Below are 20730 nucleotides of genomic sequence, written 5' to 3'. Positions count from 1 at the left end.
ATTCACATGTAATGCTTGAAAACATGTCAGAAAAAATAAATTAAGTGAAATTCTACGTGACTTCATAATAGTTGGAAATGAACACATTACACCCGACCCTACCACTCTATATACAATGTAAACTACACCCCAAAACATCCTTTCACCCACAGTTACTACCGTGTTTCACCAGTGTATTCTATTTGACGTCAGGAGAAATTGAAATAAACAAATTAATTATAATTTCAGCCTCTAGTTGACCACTGATTAAATAAACTACCTCGTCTTTATGTCAACTTGCAGTTATTCGTTGCCTACACCAGTGACTTCAAAATATATGTTTCAATCCCAGGAATTTCACTCGCTGTTAATTGCATGGGAGTGGCAGTCTTTAATGAATTTCTATTGTCATGTCAATTTCTTGCGATTACTCGAACATTAAGGCTAGCTGTAACCACATACCGCCTAGGTGCTGTAATTAAATCCTGGTGTAAGCACCATATGAACTATGAACAATGCATGTGAAGCCAGCTGTGGGGTATATTCAATCCTATAGATTTCTCATTGTTTGGTAACTATTTGCTGCAAATGCAACAAAAATCAATATAAAAAATATTACCCACACAGTATTCTACAGGTTACTTGTAGTGATAAGTATTTGAGCACAGAGGCAGGCAAAGTCACTGCCAAGATGCATGACTTAAGAGGCATAGGTAATACATTGGCATTTGCTAGCGGAGCTTCTTTAGCCCAGGTGCTAGCAGCCGGGTCCTGGAAAACTAGCAACACTTTTCTCTCTTATTACCTGAAAGACCTAGCGGCCGAGTCACAGGGCCTACACTCGTTAGGCTACCTAGTGACAGGCCAAGTTGTAACGAAACAATAGGGCATGTAACTTCCTGCAACTGCAAGAATTATTCAGTTAGCGGGAGTTATACAGTTAGGGGGATGGAATTTTTTCAATTCCATAATCAGGTGGGGTAGTATTTATCTGCCAAGAGATATTCTCTGGTAATCTGTCCCATTTGTTTATGAAATTAAAATTTCATTAACCAAAGGGGTTAGTATGCAATACTCTGTAATAAACTTTTAAAACTAGCGCCGAAGGCGCATATTAGTTTTTATGTTTATATAAGAGATTGCATACATACCTTCCCACCCAAAACCACCCCAGATAAATAGCTACGAATCAATATCGTGGTCAAAAAGATCTGGAAGTATGCAAATCAGATGACAGGGGAAGGACGCCCCCTACGGGAGCTATCCACTGTTATTTCGATTTTATTTAACCAGTATATATGATAATTGGCAATTATCCCATTTGTTTATGAAATTAAAATTTCATTAACCAAAGGTAAGTATGCAATCTCTTATATAAACATAAAAACTAATATGCGCCTTTGGCGCTAGTTTTAAAAATTTCCAACAAATGTATATAGTATCATGGCTCCTCATTAAAACTTTCGCCTGGCTGAAATATAAACACTTGTATGGTTTCTTTGACGTCTTTTTTTCTGATCATGTTTTGTTGGTTTTTTTATTTGTTTTCTGCCGATCTTGTTCTTTAGAAACGAAAATGCCATACAAGACAGGCAAATTTGTATTGAGCTTAAACTGAGCGACAGGTTTTGTCAGGATTCACTGGAACAACTTACACTTTAGTATTACTGAAAGTATCGACACAGACACAATACAAATGGCGTGCAGTTGTTGATTGCAATGAACTCTGGGGAAAATGATGTAATATTTGCGTGATTTCCTGTCTACATTTTATGTTAATGATTTATCACAGATTAGTACGTCTTTTGTTTCAAATGTTTACCCGCGACACGCATCCAATGAAAAGAGCATGGTTTGTTTCCTAACCGTCTTTTTTAGTAACCGTGCTTCGGTCAACTGTTAATTAAAGTTTGAATGGCAAAAACAAAAATGTATATTGCCCAAAACTTGAAGTTCTGTTAACTGGTAATTGAACATTGAATTACAATTTGGGCATTTTTGTATCTCAATGTTTTTGGAACTCGATGTGCGTACGTAAATTGAACAATTCAGCATCTTCTGCTAAATAAATTTTTTCCAGGTGGAAATAATTGCAGCTGGTGGGGATACCCATGCTGTAACCAGCTTCACATTTTGGGATGGGCCATCTGGTGTTGTTGGTGATATCAATGCACCATTGGGAGAAAAAACATGGGAAGATAGTGTGATTGAAAAGCGGGATTGCAGATGCTGTGAAAATGAAAATATTGCAGGGAACAATAATCACAGCCAGGAAACAATGGCTACTTCTCAAAGTTCTGCCCAGGATACAGTCACCTCTTCACAAGATACTACCCAGAAAACAGTCACCTCTCCACGATATACTACCCAGGAAACAACTTCTTCTCCTCAAGGTAACTTATGTTTTTATAAGCATAGCTAGTTCACAGAAAAATTTATCACTCAGCAATAATGTGATTAAATTATTCATGCTTTCAATTAATTCAGTCAAACAAATAAGTCAATAAATTACTATGGTGCTGTTGGGGATTCATTACTGTTTAAGTAAAGTATATCCAGCTTAAGACAAAATTTATACTCATCCAGCTGTGTATTGTTGAATCCATGCAGTATGTGAAGTACTGTAAAATACTTTGTTTTAGCTGTATTATTTTTCGATGAAAAATCTTTTTAAGTGTTTTGTATGGAATTTATCTTCACTGATTTTTGGCAAATTGAATGTAAAATATAGGAAAAGATGTATTTGCTGGATTTTATTTTCACTGAATCATTCCTTCAGCGAAAATGAAGTATGTTACAGTAGTATTATTAGACTCCACTTTTAATGGGTTTAAATTATTATTTTAATTTATTTCTAGACACCATTTCATGTGAATGCAATTGTACAGCTTACTTCATACAAATTGCCGCAACAACAACGGCTGACACGACTGCTGAACCATTACACGTAACAACCAATTCATGGATTGTGGTGGGCAATGATCTACCAGACAAAACTTTCACAGGTGATGAAAGTCTGAAGAATTATGCGCAGACGGCTTTGGGACTCCAGTTACATTCAGGTACTGTGTTAAAATTATAGAAGTCCATGCATTGAATATTTGGTCTCTGTATATTAAATTTGAGGTGCTTAGTTCACATCAGGTTGTTTAATTTTATTACCAGTACATGTACGTAATAAAGATGTTTTGTTTACGTGTTAACTTTCCAATGCAATGACTACATGTATGTCGATGAATCTTCAATAGGTGTGAATGTCAATGATGAGATAAAACACTTTGCTGTGATGTGGAGTCGCTTTGTTAATGACACGTATGAACCAAAACATAAGATTATCGAGCTGTCATTTGATCCATCACAAGCCTGGCACACGTATTGCTTGCTACTTACAATGAATGAAGTTGGAGACAGGGTAAGAACAATCGTTCATTCATTCATTCATTATTTGCAAAAACATTCCCTGCATTTCCTGTGATCGAATCATATCCAAAAATTGGACATTCAAGTTCCTTTAATATTTTTGATGTGCTAACTTCACACTTGTCATCACTTCTTGCCTATGTTACTGATCGTTTGCTTACTGATTTGAATATGCAGTGTAGAATTGAAGAAGAGGTAATTTGAAACACAGAAAGTGTGAAACCTATAAAACAAGTCACACAGAAAGACTATTTTGTGTCAATGATGAGAAACATCAAAGTGAAATAATATGGATGTATCAATTTCCTGTTAAGTAGTTTAATTGCTGTATGTGTTCATTTCCTGCCAACAGCTGTATAGCAATTATCAAGTGGCCCAACTATGAATTGACTTGCTATATTTTTTGCTAGGATGATTGGACAGTGGAATTGCTCATTGATGGTGTGCCTGCTACAATCATTACTGATGTTCCTAGTCTGAGTGAGACGGCCAAACTAGTCATGTCAGTATGGAATAGATTAGATTATGTACCAGAGATTACAGATATCTTCAACCCACCTACAAGTACAGCTTCATTCAGAAATCTTAAGTGAGTTAAATTGTGTTCCAGCGTGCATGAATTCATTTAGCTTTGCTTTTGTTTCATATTACTTTAGCCACCATGATTTTGAAACTATGCCATTTTCTGTCAAATCCCGCAATACATATACATTCAGACCATCGACCATTTTTCGTTCTGAGAATCTGTGATATATATGAAATCAAACATAAAAACATTAAAAAAAGACATAGGGTATTTTTATGCCATACTCTCCTCTGAAAAATCAGCATCTTGACAGTGAGCTATTAAAAAAATGAGCGAGTTTGGAGAGAACGGGAAATCCCCATTGTTTGATACCAAACAGACAGTTTAAGATGGCAGATGTTTCTTGAATAGATTTGCTTTTATACTTCTGAATAGTTTTTTTTTTTATACCAGCTTCAGTTCAGTACTGTTGATTAGTTGTTACTTCCTACCAGGTTGTTCAGATAAAAAATCTACTAATTTGTTTTCACACCCCGATATAAAGCTGCAGTTTGTATCATCTTTGTTATCCCTATATGTACGTTCCACTAATTCTCTAGAGGGAGAGGAGATACGCTTGTGAAAAAAAATATGTAACTCATCAAGCGTAGCTATAAACTGAACTACTGGGGTACTCATGCAAAAAATGCAATTTCTCTGTCACTCCAGACTTCCACCTCCACCTGAGATGTTGTGTCGATATGGTGATCCATTCCGTAATGGTGAAAACGCCATTGAGGGTTTCATGGCTGGGGTTGGATCAGAAAGATTACTGGATGATGTGGTACCGTTCAGATTGGTAAGAAATATAGCCATCACATTTTTTGAGCACATTGAGTGAGTCATTTTGATATACATGTAAACTATTAACAAATTGGTGAAAACTGCTCAGACTGATAAATATAATGTGTAGAAAATGGTAGTATTAGTTATTCAAATATAACACAGAAGAAAGTACATGAATATAGCATAAAACTGTTATTTTACTTAACCATTAGGTTTTTTTTCTATAAAAATTATGTATATTGTATACAGATATATTTGCTCTATTAGGAGGCTTGGTCTTTTCCATGAAACGAAATGAAACCCTAACCCTAACCCTAACCTAAAATTTTGAACGACTTCAAACATCGCCACGTCACAGAAATAAATTTGTCAAGCATATTTAGTTTCCACCTCTTTTCCGCCTACTTTGCAGCTCGATTCTTTTGTGCTGACATGACATGACAACCATTTTGGAATTGTTGAACACGAATGGCGCTATTCATTTTGTGTTTCACAGTTTGAAATTTTCTCAGATTAAAATTAAAATTAAAATGAAAAAATGCGAGTTAGGGTAAGGGTTTGGTTTCGTGGAAAAGACTAAGCCATATTAGAAGCACATCTCTAATAGAAGCTTTTACACATTTATTGTATTTTGACCATATGCAAGCATATATATTGAATATATAATTTCATGCGTTACTAATGAGGAAATATGATAATACATTGTATTTGTTGTATTCAGCACATTTTTCGATTCATATTCATTCCGAATCCTAGTGCCTTAACCAAAATTAATGAAACTATGACAAAAATTACTTTGGCATTTAAAGAAGGAGTGGGTATATCCAGGTGCCAATCATCACCAATAACTTACTTGTTACCGTGTTCTTCAGAAATTCATGGCAAGACATGCTATGAATCAACAATTGACTTCTATATGGTAGGAATGACAAATTAAAATCCGGGTTTTGCTAGATCATGTTGCTTTACAAGTACATGTATACTGTTTGCAGGTGACCAGTCCATGCATTCCATGCGTTAAGCCATGTGATTTATACAACTGTGATAGTTCCTGTTCAAACAGTCTCACTACACTATATCATATTGAACTGGATGACTTGAACTTGAAACCTGAAGTCAATACTGAGGAAGATGGTCAAAATGTGACGGTTCCAGCAACCTATTATCTTACTGTAAAAGCTGTAACAGGTTAGATTTTGCCATTGATTCATCATATGCCCATATTATCGCTTTTGCTACAGTAATTCTACTATGTATTTTCATACTACTAAAATCAAGTACTGGGAATTTTTTGTTCTACATATTATAATTTTATTGCATGTATTTCACACAAAGTCACTCATTCATACATGCTTGAAAAGGTACCAACAGGGATTGTTTTAACTTGTACAGAGTTTTGCTTTGCATGTAGTTACTCTATGTGTGCCAAATTTAGGCAAATATTGAGGCAGGTAATGATGATACTGTGCACCAAATCAGTTGTGTCATTGCTCTGCATTCTGGCACTGACACCCTTATTTGGGAATAAACTTGCCTAAATGAGTCGGAAAAATCATGAAATGTTGTTGCCATGAATGACCTTAAGGCGAAGAGTTACAATGTGTTTTGATACTTACAAGGTTATCACATGCCTGGCAACATAGGCATTGCAAACAAATATTTCTGGTTGAATTTTATTTAAAAAATGGGGCAGCGAGTTGATTATTTTTTTGCTGAAATATTTGTCAGGACATATGTTGTCAGTAGAATGCACTATGCAGTGGCAAAATAAGTGAAAAAAAGATTGGCCTGCACTGTTTTTGGTGTTACCTACCCTGATCAATACATAACATTTACCTGTTGCTTTAGGCTCAGGTCGATCAGCTGTTGTTTCCTCTGATGGAGTCCTGATAGATGTAACCCCACCAGTGATTGTGGAACTATATCATGTGGATATGGCATGGTCTGATGCTGAACCAACTGAATATCAAAGTAGTGATAACACCATAGCTGTTAGATGGGATGTATATGATCTAGGAAGTCAGGTAGGAAAAGTGATATATAATGAAATGAAGGTACAATGTAGTATGGTATATGGGTGAAGTGTCACATGTTGTTTTCTATGTGTGAAGTACCATTGCTAACCATAAACATATTGCTGCCTAAAATATTTTCACATAAGGCACATGGAGACAATGATTGGAAGCATGTAGGAGTAATGATATTATGACAATATAATTCAACCATCCTTGGTAAAATATAACCACCTGTGGAGCTAATCATCTTCCCCTACAGCTGCATCTGTTAGTCTGTAAACACTGTCAGTCAACTCATTTTTTTGTCTCTGGCGGCTACACTCACCAAGGATAAAAGGCGATCCCGTTTTTGTGCTCCAGGTTGCATAGATTTTTATCAATGAAATTACAAAATCAACCACTAGTAAGTGCACTACCAGTTTTATGATATTTTGACTGAATTACATTTCATTACACGTATTGTAAATAAGTTGGTTTTGTGGCTTTCAGGTTAAAGACATTCAGTATGCTATAGGGAGTCAACCAAACTCAGTTGATCTACAAAACTTCAAATCTGTGAAGTTACATTCAACATTTGCTGTAACGGATGGATTACAACTTGTGAACAGAGCCAAGTACTATGTGACATTAAAAGTAACTAACAATGCTGGACTCGAAAGTGTTATGTCTTCCACTGGTAAGCATGCTGTTTGTGTTAATTAAGTTATGAATTAATAATTGTGAGAGCATTTGAAGTTACAATGTGAGATCAAGCAGGGAGAAGTGAGCGAGAAGCTTTGAGGAGAGATGTGGTGAAATGTGTGAACATTTGTGGAAAAGATTGTTGACAAGAATATAGAATTGAGTGGCAATAGGAGGTATAGAGTTCGGATGTGTAGAAAGGAATAATATATATAGGAGAAATTGGGAAAAGGTTAACAGAGGATGAGATATGGAATTGGTGGATAAGAAATGGAATAATGAAGGAGGAGAAATAAGATTGGAGTAGAACGTGTAGAACGGGTAAAAGAGAAGAAAGTTGGAAGAGTTACAGGAATAGAAAGAGGTTTGGAACTAGAATAGGGGAATGGAATTGGTATAGTATGAGATAGGTAGATGGAATAGAGAAGGGATAAGATGGGAGGAGAGGGTTAGAATAGGTAAAAGAAAAGAGTTGGAAAGGCTACAGGAGAAGAAAGATGTTTGGAATTGGAAGAGAAATAGAAATAGAATTGGTATAGTGTGAGATAGGTGGATGGGATGAAAGATCGACAACATGGGTGGAATTGGAAGGGGAAGTAGAATTTGGAAAGAGTAAGACATGTGGGTAAGCATTCAAGAAGAAATTAAGAGAAGTTGAAAGAAGTAAAAGTATAATGATGGCAGTAGAATGATTGAACATAAGTTGAGGGGTGAGGAAGTGAATTGGAGGGGAATAAAGATAAGGTTGTACAGATGACTATTTTATTATTTCTGAAGGTGTGACAGTGATTGGTGATTCACCGGATACTTCACATGGCAGTTCATCTTCATACTGTGGACAACCACTTAGTAATGGATTGGTCAAATGTAACAATCAGCAAACAATAGGACTATCATGGGTAGCACTGGATGACAATCTTGTTGATGCTTATTGTGAGTAAAGATCTCTGAGTCAATTTCTTGTTACAAACTTTATTTACGAGATAATGAATGTGATCAGTATATAAGGAATTCATTTTATTTAACTGGAATGCAATAAATCAGTTCTGTTTGAATTTCTGTTCATTATTTCATTCATTTGAAAATTAGGCATTATTCGTTTCTCCTCTGAACAAATCAAAAAACAGCAACTTGCATGTGTGTGTAGAATCAACATTGTGATGTCTTTCATTCAATAACACACACACCAAGTGACGACAACTTGAACAATTGAAGACCCTTACTATTCATTTAATCAAATTTATCTTAAGTTTGCGTAGCTCAGGGTTAGTGAATGGGTAAGGTGTGGTACATTTTATATTAAATTTAATATAACCGTATTACACCTACCCTCTTTACTAATCCTACCCTCTGCAAACATTTCTATGTTAAGTTACAATTTTCATAGTGCAACTATATTTAACGTTCGACTAACTGTACATTATAAGTTAATCCAATGGATGTTCTTAATACGTATAGAAATCACAGTGTGTTTTAATGACTATTCCATTAATATCTCAAAAACTGCTGGTCAGATTTCATTAATGAGACTATGTGCATAGTACACAATGTACATATGTGCTCTTGGACAATGAACAGACCTAGTCGGTTTCAAGTAAAAATCTATATATTAATTACCTAATTTGCATAATTTTGTCTATTGTTTTTTTACTTTTCTACCGATATTTCGAGTACTAATCATGAAATGTGTAGTTAACCAAAAATGAGGTGAAATTGATATTTCCGTTATATCAGTTCTGACTTTCGAATTATATTGAATTTGTACAAAAATTACAACATTCTGAACACACAACTTTTCTGTGCAACAATTTGCCAGTTTTGTTTTTTTTGAAAATTTTGCATCAAATGAACATAATTAACTATTTGCTGCATATTTTGATCAACATTTTAAAATCAATATAAACAAAAAAAAGTTGGTTTTATTTTATGAAGGGAGACAAAAATGTACTCAAAAAGGGTGAAACCGTTCTGTTGAGCAGGATAGATCCTGTTGGGCTATTTCTGAACTGTGTAAAATCTAAAGTAATACAAAATTAATTTCTTTAATTGTAAAATAGCAATATACAATGTATGTTTTTAATCTTGTAGATTTCAGTGTTGGTTCTTCTAGTGACAGTGTCCAAGATGTTATTCCACAAGTGCAAGTTGGATTGAATGTATCTGGGTCAGTGCGTGTGGAAGGTGGTGTCCTCATGATTGGCGAGACTCCAGCTGCTAATCTGTCTGCTATGCGGGAGAGAGATCTTGATGATGAGAAGAATAGACTAGAGTCAGGTTTGAAAGAGGAATATACCAATCGATTCCTGATAGAACCTGGAAAGTGAGTCTTTCTGTATGTGTATAATGTGAATGTGTTTGATATCTCATGAACCAGCATTGGATTTCAATAAAAATAGTTTTAGTAATTACATAATTATGGTTATATTGAGTATACGGAATATGTATGCCCTTAGCAACCATGATCACACACATACATTGTAACAACCAGTTCATCCTGATATTCCATTAACAAAATTAGTAATATATTGTTTGGAACATGCATTCGATTTGTTAACTGCTTTCTTGAGCGTATGTGCCATAACAACCAATAACCCATGTCTATAGAAATCACATATAAAATTGTTTCATTCCTAGCAATTATGACCACACCCATAGTTACCTGCTGAATATCATGATATGTTCTTTATGTGACAAACCATATACATTGTAGCAACCATGTATTTCACATTTTATTTCAGAGTGTTGGTCAGCAATCTTAAAGTCTGCAATAAAGGGCATAAATGTAGTAAATACAATGTTGAAAATGTAGCTATGATTCGTAAGTATAAAATATTGCATTTCAATAAGATTTCAATAAGTGTCAGGGACAATCATAAAGATCTGATTAGTTTTGTATTGCAATTCAAGCAATCTTTAATTATCCAATTCTCAAGAAACTTCAAGATAACTGAGGCGACAAATTGATTCCCTATTTATACAGGTGAAAAAGATGAGGTGATAACATCAGAGGATGGTGGGGATGTTACCCTCAACTTGTTTGAAGGTGGTAACAACGATAAACCACGTGTGATTATATCAACTGATGGAGGTGAGATACCAACTCAATTATTTTGTGAAAGCCAAATGTTGTGATCAAGTAAAATTGGTTTGTATAAATAGTGAACCTTGTTGAAATAGATTTCAGGTCTTTGACTTCTGGTTTCATTACAGTAAATCTATTACTTGGAATTACATGTATGTCACTTTTTGGCTTGCCCGTGGTGAAGTGAAAGGGAAAGTCACAGTAGTGACAATCTGTCTGTTGTCCAGCGTTGAAAACGTTCTTGTGGGCATAATAACCCCAATAATATTCAGCTGATTAATTGCTATCAAACAGCATGAATAGTGTCAACACTTTTGTTTCTGTGTTGCTGTACACAGGTGCACACCTCCTTACACTTGCTTTTGAATTCCTGCTTTTGAATTGTTTCTTTAAAGAACAACTTTCATATAATTGTTTCTACATTCTAATTATATGTTATATATTTGGTAAATCTGTATGTGTAGATGACTTTCACCACTCTATGCTATGATCTTCCCTACCTATTGTACTCCATCTCTCCATCTTATACTGTGATCTGCCCTACATATGTAATGATATCACCACCCTAGTCTATGATCTCCCCACCCTGACACATACAGGTCTAGGGCAATCAATGTGTAATTGGTTTAATGATGTTTGTATGTTCTCGTGTTATACATGTACCTAAAGCTAGACTAAGTATGGCTTTGGAAAACAAAATCTTAGCTACAGAAAACATTTTATTTATAAGGGTATGTGTTTGACAACCCACTATGTAACTTTACATCTGATGAAGCATTTGTAATACGTGACCTGTGTTTCTTTCGCACTAGGATTACCAGAAGGTTCCACCTTAGCAGCAGGAATATTGACATCAGAAGATCTTTCAAAGGATTATGGGTCAGATGCATCTGTAGATTATAAATCATTTATTGTGAATCCAAAAAACACCAAGGATTTCACAAGTAGAGCTTTAACAAAAAGGTTAGTATAAAATGTATTATTGTCAGGTATATTAAACTCAAAAACTCATTGTTTAAATGAAACCTGTAATGTTTCTTGAATTCAAGAAAATGTCAAGGCAAACAACATAATGCTCCAAGATTTAGAGCTCAGCAAATGTAGGAAAATGCAATTTGCAGTTTTTTGATATCATTTTTCATTCTCTAGATACTGGTATTCAAATTTTCATCAGTTTATGTAGTCCACCATCTCGATCTTTCGGCAAAGGATTATTGGTAAAGTGTGACAGTGGATATGATGTCATACTTTACCCATAATTCTTGGCTGGAAAATCAAATCGATGGACTCTATAATAGAGATGAATATCTAGAGAATGAAAATCGATATAAAAAAAACTTGATGGAAATTACTAGCTGTGTTTCTTTTACAGAATTGAAAAATTCATGGGTAATGCATTTTATATGAATTTACTGGATGAACTCAGTGTCACTGGCAAGATAAATATCACAATGTCATTTAATATGTTGGAATATAAAGCTGATTCCAAACCCAGAATTATTTTTTGGCACACAGGTGAGTGTATACTTCACATTGCCAATCGTAATTCCCCTATGTTGTTATGGCAGGATCAGTCATAGATAAGCAGAGATTATTGCAAATATATATATATATATATATATATATCATAGACATTGTTATTTATTTGAATAATGTACACAGAATAATGTTGATACATCAAATTAACAATCTGCTATCAGACGCATTCACACACACAAGAAATGGACATATGTCATCTAAAATTAGTATCATGTTAACTGACAGGCCTTCTATAGTGTGTAATTATGTACTTTTTTATAGAATAAATACTTGTGCACAGTTGATATATATGGCTCATTTTTCATCTCACTTAAAAGTCATTATCTTTCGTTCTTCAGGTTATAAAGAATGGCATGATGCCAGTCACACGTGTGCAGACTCATTTGAACAATACTTTTATGATTTAGATGAAGGTACCGTCACAACCCAGGTGAGTGCATGGTTTAAAAGATGTAATTCTACTGATGGTCAGTTAAATAATCCTAATGAATTGTTAGTAGTTTGTTTGCACACTGGTTTTAATCTTAAAGGACTTTATGTTAAATTCACTCTTGTGTTTTTAATTTAGCGCATTAATAGGCTATCAGCAGAATATCCAAAATAAAAACCCGGCATTTGAAACATTTGAAATGTATTTCGTTCAGTGCTTATGAATGTGTTTCAAACACATTTTATCCTCTTAAATGATGCTGAAAATAATGTTATAAACATGTTTCAAATCATTAGATTTGTTAACTCAAACAGCTATCAGTATATTTCACTATGGTCTCTTGTGGTAATCATGAGGGTAAGTTAGTAAAAGATTCCCCATTATAATTTTTTTTATTGTTTTTTAATCTCTATGTAGGTCTGTTCAACAACACATGTTCCAGTAACATCAGGGCTTGCAATTGCTCGAAAACGCCGACAAGAACTATCTGATAATACATTCACTGGGCCAACAGCATTCAACCTTGCTAATATAAACAACGAATACCAGAATACGCCTCCTGTCATTACATCAGACAATCCTATATCTATGAAAGAAGATAGTGGGACTCTAAAGTTCTTGCTCAGAGCCAGTGATGCAGAAGGAGACGACATATTATTCAAAGTCGATGATAGTTCTCCATTTCCGCAGTTCGGAACGGTTGAACTTACTCTACATGGTCACTTATCATACAAACCATGCCAAGATTGCTATGGTGAAGACATATTTTATTTCATTGCATTTGAACAAAGAATTGATGGTGTTGATTCCTTGTCTGTTAGTGGAGCTCTAACGATTTTGGTAACATCTGAGAATGATCCGCCTGAGATTTTTGTTGCCGTGCATGGGAACAACATGATTGTGGATCAGAAATATGACTTAGAAATGATTATGGAACAACGGCATTTGGAAAATATCCAGTATCAGGATATCATAGTTACAGTCGGTGCCTGGGATGTTGACGTGGAAGATGAACTCAATTTGTTATTTGGAATGCCATCACAAGGATTTTTAGAAATATCGAAACAAAAGAAAAACTTTACATTTATAGCAGCAAACTGCACTGCAGACGAGAAACAAAGCATGTCAACGTTAACATGGCAGCCGCAGTGGACTGAACTTGAATACCCTTGTGAGATGACCAACCCTTATGAGACAAGCCGGCAATCTTGGGTGGCTTGTTTCATTCGTTATCGTCCAAACGAATATTATTATGGTGATGATGAGATTAAGATCAGTGTCGAAGATATGTATGGAGCAAGGTCTGAGATTGCAACTATGACGTTCCACATAATGCAGAATAAATGTACTAAGAATGGAAAGTGTATTGGACCTGTTTCTGATCCAAACTGTACCAGTATTGCTCGTAGCGAGGGATTCGATGAACAAGGGTATGGATGTGCCTGTTCATTGGGATACGATGGGCAGTACTGTGAAAATGACTTTGATGACTGTTCGTCTAGTCCATGCCAGAGTAACTACTCATGCATTGACCAGGTGTGTTACATTATTTTTGTTTATTCTTGCTGTAGTATTTCCCCTCCCCTCTATTATCCTAAAGTCAACGATATGCAACTACAGCAGACATTTCACTAGAGTTCTAAACACAAAGAGTCACAATGACTTTCACATTATTAAAATCACCAAATTGGTAACATGGCAAAAGGTTGCAGTATATTAACTTAGAGTACATTATGCTCAGGGGGTCAAATACTGATGTGATTATAAGAACTTGAGTAATGTTGTCCTATTGATTGAAGAAAATGAAACTGCATGTCTGCCCTGTGTCGTGTTCCTAGAATGCTAAATTTGGTTTATGGTGTTTCATCAAATCATGTATTTTTAATGTTATATATTATTACTGTCATTTTGACAGGTGAATAGTCACATCTGCTACTGCGCAGCTGATTGGCCGTGTGCCCAGTTACTGTCAGATACTGAGATAATTGGTATTTCATTAAGTGTAGTTGCAGTAGTTTTGTTAGCAATTGTGGTGTTACTGGTAATGTATGCAAAACTGAGAAAGGACACCCGTAAAAAAGTGCTCAAGAACAAAGAATCACAGTTGACCAGGTAAGGCTTAAAAATAGACATACATCATACTTGATATTATACATATGCACGTCAATTTGTTTCATGATATGATTTAAGATGGCCGATTGCTGTTTACAGATGGATTTTGTTCAAACTTGATATATACATTAGACATTATGGGACCTTGATGCAAACAATTTTATTTTTCAGATCGGATTCAAAATGGCTGACTGGCGGCCATTTTGTTTTAATGAATGAGCTTCTAGACCCATATCTCTGACTTGCTTTGACTGATTATGTTGAATTTTTTAATATTCATTATACATCATGTCATAGATACACAGATATATTGGTTTGACGATCCTATTCAAAATGGCCGAATGATGGCCATTTTTGTGCTAAAAAAATCATCAAATATCAAGCATTTATGGATGGATTTCGTTCAAACTTGGTACATACTTAGACATTACGACATTACGGGTTCCTGATGCATGTCATTTTATTTTTCAGATCGGATTCAAAATGGCTGACTGGCGGCCATTTTGTTTTAATGATTGGGCTTCTAGAGCCACATACTTTGACTTGTAAATACACACCACGAGAAGATATAGGAGATAAGAGATTTACTTTATTAATAAACATCTTAATACTAACGCAGCGAAGTACAGTCAAACCTCGTTAGTGCGAATATCAAGGCCCCAGGTGAATATATTCGTTATAACCGGTGTTCGTAATAACCGATCACCACTAGAGGGCGCTTTACAGAAACAAACTAATTACCATAAGTCAGGGTAAACAAAACTATGGCGCCATTTTAAACACTAGACCAAACATTAAAAACACACAAATAGTATTGAAATAAACGTTGTCATGTTTATTAAAATAATATTAAAATGGAAAATACAAATGTACTGTTCATTATTCAAAGTACATGTATAAATAAATGAATAAAGAAATTCTTAGTACGTCCATGCTGGATCGACTGAATTTGTCACGTATGCATACACAAACACACATGTACTCATTGTATTCGTTTCATGATTTCTCAGTCATAAAAAATAAAATTCACATTGCATTCATTACATTTGTAATACGGTAAACAAATCTGTAATGTAAATTGTTCGCTATTAACACGGATGGCTATTTTAAAAAGTCGGTAATTTTGGTTTGACGACGACCAGAACAAATCGATGTGAACAGCATGTCCTCGATAGTTGAAAGTTGTGAAAAAATCATAGTTTCAACATTTTCACGGGACTGAAGATAAGTGCGTAATTTTACTATGCAATCCATAGCTTCCGACGATGAAGGCAGTTCGATGTCAACAGGAATGTCTGGGCTGACATTTTCGATGTTGTCTTCATCAGCCTCACCGTTTTGTTCCAAAATGGACGCTATGATTGCATCGTCTGATGGCGATTCACAAACACCAGTTTCGTCGTCTGCGCAGACAAAATCCGAAAATGAAATTTCTGGCAATTCGATATGATGGGCTAAATTGCCCCATAAACATTCAACATCACTGGTGTTATCGGCCATAATGTCTCCACGATCGGCAATGCTGACTTCCTGTTCCACGTCGGGATTTGGCGAATGTACAAACGACACCTTTCTGAAGCAGTTGGCAATGGTGGTATCGGTAACTTTTTGCCAGGACGAATGAAGCATGTCGATCGCATCTTTGACATTGATCGTGGGTAGGGTTTCACCTGAATCAAGATTCACCAACATTCTTTGAACTACTCGTTGGCGGTAAAAACACTTGAAATTTCTAATCATGCCCTGGTCCATCGGTTGCAGCTTCAAAGTTGTATTAGGCGGGAGAAAGACGAGTTTGATGGCTTTGAGTTTTTTGACAGCTGGATGGGCGGAACAGTTGTCGACGAACATGAGAATTTTTCTTTTCTGGCGTTTGTACTTCTTGTCCAGTTTGTGTAGCCATTCGATGAACAAATCGCTGACCATCCACGCTTTTTTGTTTGCCTTGTAATCGACGGGTAGGGATTTTACGTTTTTGAAACACCTAGGGTTTTTTGATTTTCCGATGACCAGTGGCTTGAGTTTTTCAGATCCATCCATATTTGCGCAAAGCATCACAGTCAATCTTTCTTTACTTGTCTTTCCCCCAGAGCATACGTCATTCTTGAATGATAATGTCTTATCGGGCATCAGGCGGAAAAATAACCCAGTTTCGTCGGCATTAAAAATATCTCTGGGAGCGTAGCCATCGTTGAGTCCGGGTAATGTTAACGTTACCCAGTCATCAACCATGTCATCGCTGACAGAAGCAGCTTCGCCGCACACGGATTTGAACGTGATACCGTGTCGGGATTTGAATCTCTCCAGCCAGCCATTACTGGCTTTGAATTCGGAATGATTCATTCTCTGTCCTAAATCTTCGGCCTTTGCCTGGAGGATAGGACCGCTGATTGGGACATTCATAGAACGGGCACTGGTAAACCATTTCAGCAATGCCTGCTCAACGTCGTCGACTGCTGAAAACCGCATTCGCTTCCGGCATGGCTCAATTTTGTTGTGTTCGAACATCTTCAAAACATCAGTTTTTTTCTTTAAAATCGTTGACAGTGTACTGGGTTTAACATCAAATTTTCGACAGACATCGCCGTGACGAATGCCCGACTCAATCGCTTTGATCATTTGGACTTTACAGTCCAACGACAAGGCACGCCGTTTGACACGAGTTGACATTTTGAAGTCAGGACGGAAACTGGCATCTCACTCGTAGTCGCCGTAATTTATCTAAAATTTACAGCGTCCATGCTTCACACTTTTTTATTGTGAATCTTAAAATTAAAAATTCGAGCAGCAAGGGCGTCGAAAGTGACTAGACACATGGAAGTCACGTACACAAAAGATTTTCACGCCCAGTGAATGGCTACATTGTTTTTATTTTACGATGCACAGCTCAAGCCCACTGCTAACAGCGGAAGCGTAACACCGTGTATTTGGCGGTTCGTTTTAGGATTTCGCAGCTGTTTGAGTGAATGAAATGTTCGCTATAGGTGTTACAGACCATTGTTTTTCAGAGAAAATCCTTTCGTACTAAGCGGGTTTTCGTAATAAACGAGTTCGTTCTAAGCGTTGTCAATTACCATAGGGATAATGGATTTTCAAACGGGACTTCGGTGTTCGTTCGTTGTAACCGGTATTTCGTTGTAACCGAGTTCGTACTAACGAGTTTTGACTGTACACTATTTAAGATTACAATACAGGTAACAACATAATAATAAAATAACTAGTACATATATAATAAAAGTACACAAACTGGGCATGGGGTCAACCTCAGATCACCTGGTGGCACAGTATGGAAAAACTAGGCAAGGTAAGTTTGTCAATTGCCAAATGCTAAAAACTGGGAAGGCTGTGAGCAATTCCCCAATGAATGCCCCCATAAGCATGAACAGAGGTTCATTGGCCAGGGTAGTCATATTATGACGAATACGTAGAAAGTCAAGCACTGAGGTGAATGGGCAGATGGTAGCATTTGTGGCGAAGATTGTAGCCGTGTCAAATTTGATCTGTCTTTGAAGGCACGATATTCACTGACAGGTACTGTCAGTCATCAAGAAGATGAAATATCACATTGATTCCATATACGTTCTGTGCTATCCAGCACACAGGTGCAGACAAAGTTGCGAATATTTTTGGACTGGAACAGCACCCAAAAGCTAGTCTCCCAAAGAAGTAATACATACCATCCCAGTTCATGCCATATAGATGCCACAAAGAGGGTTGTATAGGTATCAATTTGAAGGCGTTCATTCCGAGGTGATGAGAGGTCCACAATGAGACGTTTTTTGTTTGAATATTTTTTATCAACAATGCCAATAGGGCTGCAGCGGTAGTTTCAAATGGCGGTTTGTGGAAAGGACCTAGCAGATAGCCCTTTTTGAGTTCTTGTTCAATAATTGCTGACACAATTTCTGGTTGATTACGAGCTGAAAGAAGATTTGGACACACTAGACATGTTGTAGGAGGGTCACAAACTCTGGTGTTGAAACCATTGATGAGTTGGTAGACCCACATTGGATCAGGGTGGTCACAAAGTTCAGATTCTATCCTGTATATATTAATAGGTGTTGACGGCTTTGGGAGTTGCCAAATTTGATTTGATGGTTGTTTTGAAGTACATTTTCCCTGGACTAACACACGTGGACGGCCCTGTTTGTCGTGTGTAGTGTTGGCGAAGGAAACTGATTTTCTGTCATTGCGACTTTTGAATGTAGGCTTGCTTGTGGATGATACTTGTGGGCAGAACTCTGTGCAGTGTCCCAAACCATTACAAATGTTGCAGGCATTGGCACGGTGACCAGCAAATATTGAGCAGTATAAATCATCCCGGCGAGACCAGTCTATTCTTTGGTTGTGATTTAACAGGAGAGCTGCAGATCGAGCTGAGAAGGCACAATTATATTCATAGAGAGCCAGGCCACCAAAACGCCATGACATTTGAATAATGGACCTTTGATAATCATCCAACTCTTTCCTGCGATTTGGAAACACTTCACACATAATGTTCTTGTAAATGGAGAAGGCTGTTATAAATTCCTGCACAGTTAAAGACTTAGGGCCGAAGAGTAAAGGCTTCCTCGCCAACCACGATGTGACGTTGTCCGTCATTATTTTGATATCCCGGAATGAGTAAACACGCTAAGTTCACATTCTTACCTGAGATGTCTCATCTGATTGATGGTGACACCAACTCTACAAATGGCAATTCGTTGGATGATGTGCTATTGGAACCTAGGAGCTTGTTTCCTACTGTGGACTGGGCTGGTTGCGTGATCGCTGTGTTCTTTTGGCCGCCATTATTGATTGTCAGGTCATGACTCGGTTGCGTGGCAAGACTTCCGGTTCTGACTGAGGTCAGAGGGCATTGATTGTTGGATACTGGATTCTGACCCTGAGCGGCGATAGCCGCTGCTAAGTTGGCCATGGAAGCTTGCAAATTAGTAATCATAGCTGGTGTTACGATCTCTCCAGTACTGGGATGACTTCCTTGTTGCTGGGTAAGTGGTGACGGGTTCATGACTTGGTTCGTGTCGAGCGCGGAACTATTACATGCACTCCTTTGTTCTCTTGCCAGTTGATCGGGAGTGGCAGAAAAGTCGTCACGAAAACTTGTCACCGGAGGAGTATATGGCAGAACCCCATACGTAGTATAACTCCTGGCTGGTCATCCACGGCCTTTTCCTCTTGGCATGATAGCAGAATGAGTGACAGAAAGAATAAAGTAATAGCGAAATGTGTATAAGCTTCCAGTATGAAGTCTTAACAATGAATGAGTGGATATGAAAGAATTTCAAGGAAAGGACGCTTACGCTCAATGTGCAACACTCTATAGAGAGATAGGTGATTGGTTGGGGAAGGGGGGCCCTGTAGGTCAAACATTCCCGAGGGGGGCTTGATGATGGTATGTGTTCCATGTATTTACAAACTAAGATTTGTGTCAAACACAAATCCACAACTGATTATGTTCAAATTGTATATATTTGTTATACATCATGTTATAGATATATACATGTATTCAAAATTGCTGATTTTGTTTTAATTAATGCTGTTCCAGAGCAATATCTCCCAATATGGACAAGTACTTGTTTGACGAAATGAAATTAAAATGACATTTTAATGTTAAACAATCATCATAATCATATTCTTGACATGGTTATATTCCAGCTATATTATAAACAAAACTATATATCTTAAATTTTATAACTAACGGGGACTGTGTACATGCATGGCTTGTTTCTTGTGTAAAACCTCCTCCTCACAATTTTTCAAAACAGATATTATATAATAATCAATGATTTTCCTGGTTTTATTTAATCAGCCAATATCTTTGATAATAAATAATAACAGTAAATGGATTAGTTATAGTACATCTACAATTTACTAATTTAATGTAGCTCGCAGCTTTAATTACCATCTGTCTACAAGTATGCTGATTCTGATTTGTTTGTTTTCATATGAATTAGTCCTGATAAAATGTATCCTAGAAGTGGACTGTGGTTCTCCGATGGAGCACCTGACAAGTCTAAACAATCACTAACTATAAAGAATCCAGTTTATGACTATGGTGCTACAGCTGATGATGACACAAGTGATGGTCATGATATTAAGGTATTACTCTTTTGTTCAA

At 36.5% G+C, this 20730-nt stretch overlaps 1 protein-coding gene across 1 annotated transcript in view; it reads left to right on the top strand.

Annotated features, from left to right (window-relative positions):
• Positions 1-20730, top strand: part of LOC146733714 (uncharacterized) — a 56298-nt gene that overhangs the window by 33996 nt on the left and 1572 nt on the right. Inside the window, exons 24-41 of the mRNA XM_085491153.1 lie at positions 2060-2273; positions 2838-3041; positions 3228-3391; positions 3810-3988; positions 4634-4763; positions 5743-5938; positions 6599-6774; positions 7255-7441; positions 8224-8379; positions 9535-9766; positions 10185-10264; positions 10427-10534; positions 11341-11491; positions 11901-12043; positions 12406-12497; positions 12915-14033; positions 14413-14609; positions 20567-20711. Of these exons, the coding sequence (XP_085347279.1) occupies positions 2060-2273; positions 2838-3041; positions 3228-3391; positions 3810-3988; positions 4634-4763; positions 5743-5938; positions 6599-6774; positions 7255-7441; positions 8224-8379; positions 9535-9766; positions 10185-10264; positions 10427-10534; positions 11341-11491; positions 11901-12043; positions 12406-12497; positions 12915-14033; positions 14413-14609; positions 20567-20711 (3873 nt within the window). The remainder of the gene's footprint in view (positions 1-2059; positions 2274-2837; positions 3042-3227; positions 3392-3809; positions 3989-4633; positions 4764-5742; positions 5939-6598; positions 6775-7254; positions 7442-8223; positions 8380-9534; positions 9767-10184; positions 10265-10426; positions 10535-11340; positions 11492-11900; positions 12044-12405; positions 12498-12914; positions 14034-14412; positions 14610-20566; positions 20712-20730) is intronic.

The sequence above is a fragment of the Saccoglossus kowalevskii genome, chromosome 16, assembly GCF_978046115.1.
Source record: "Saccoglossus kowalevskii chromosome 16, keSacKowa6.1, whole genome shotgun sequence".
In the NCBI taxonomy this organism is placed as follows: Eukaryota; Metazoa; Hemichordata; class Enteropneusta; family Harrimaniidae; genus Saccoglossus; species Saccoglossus kowalevskii.
Note: the sequence above shows the minus strand (reverse complement) of the source record. Positions and strands in the feature narration are given on the sequence as shown.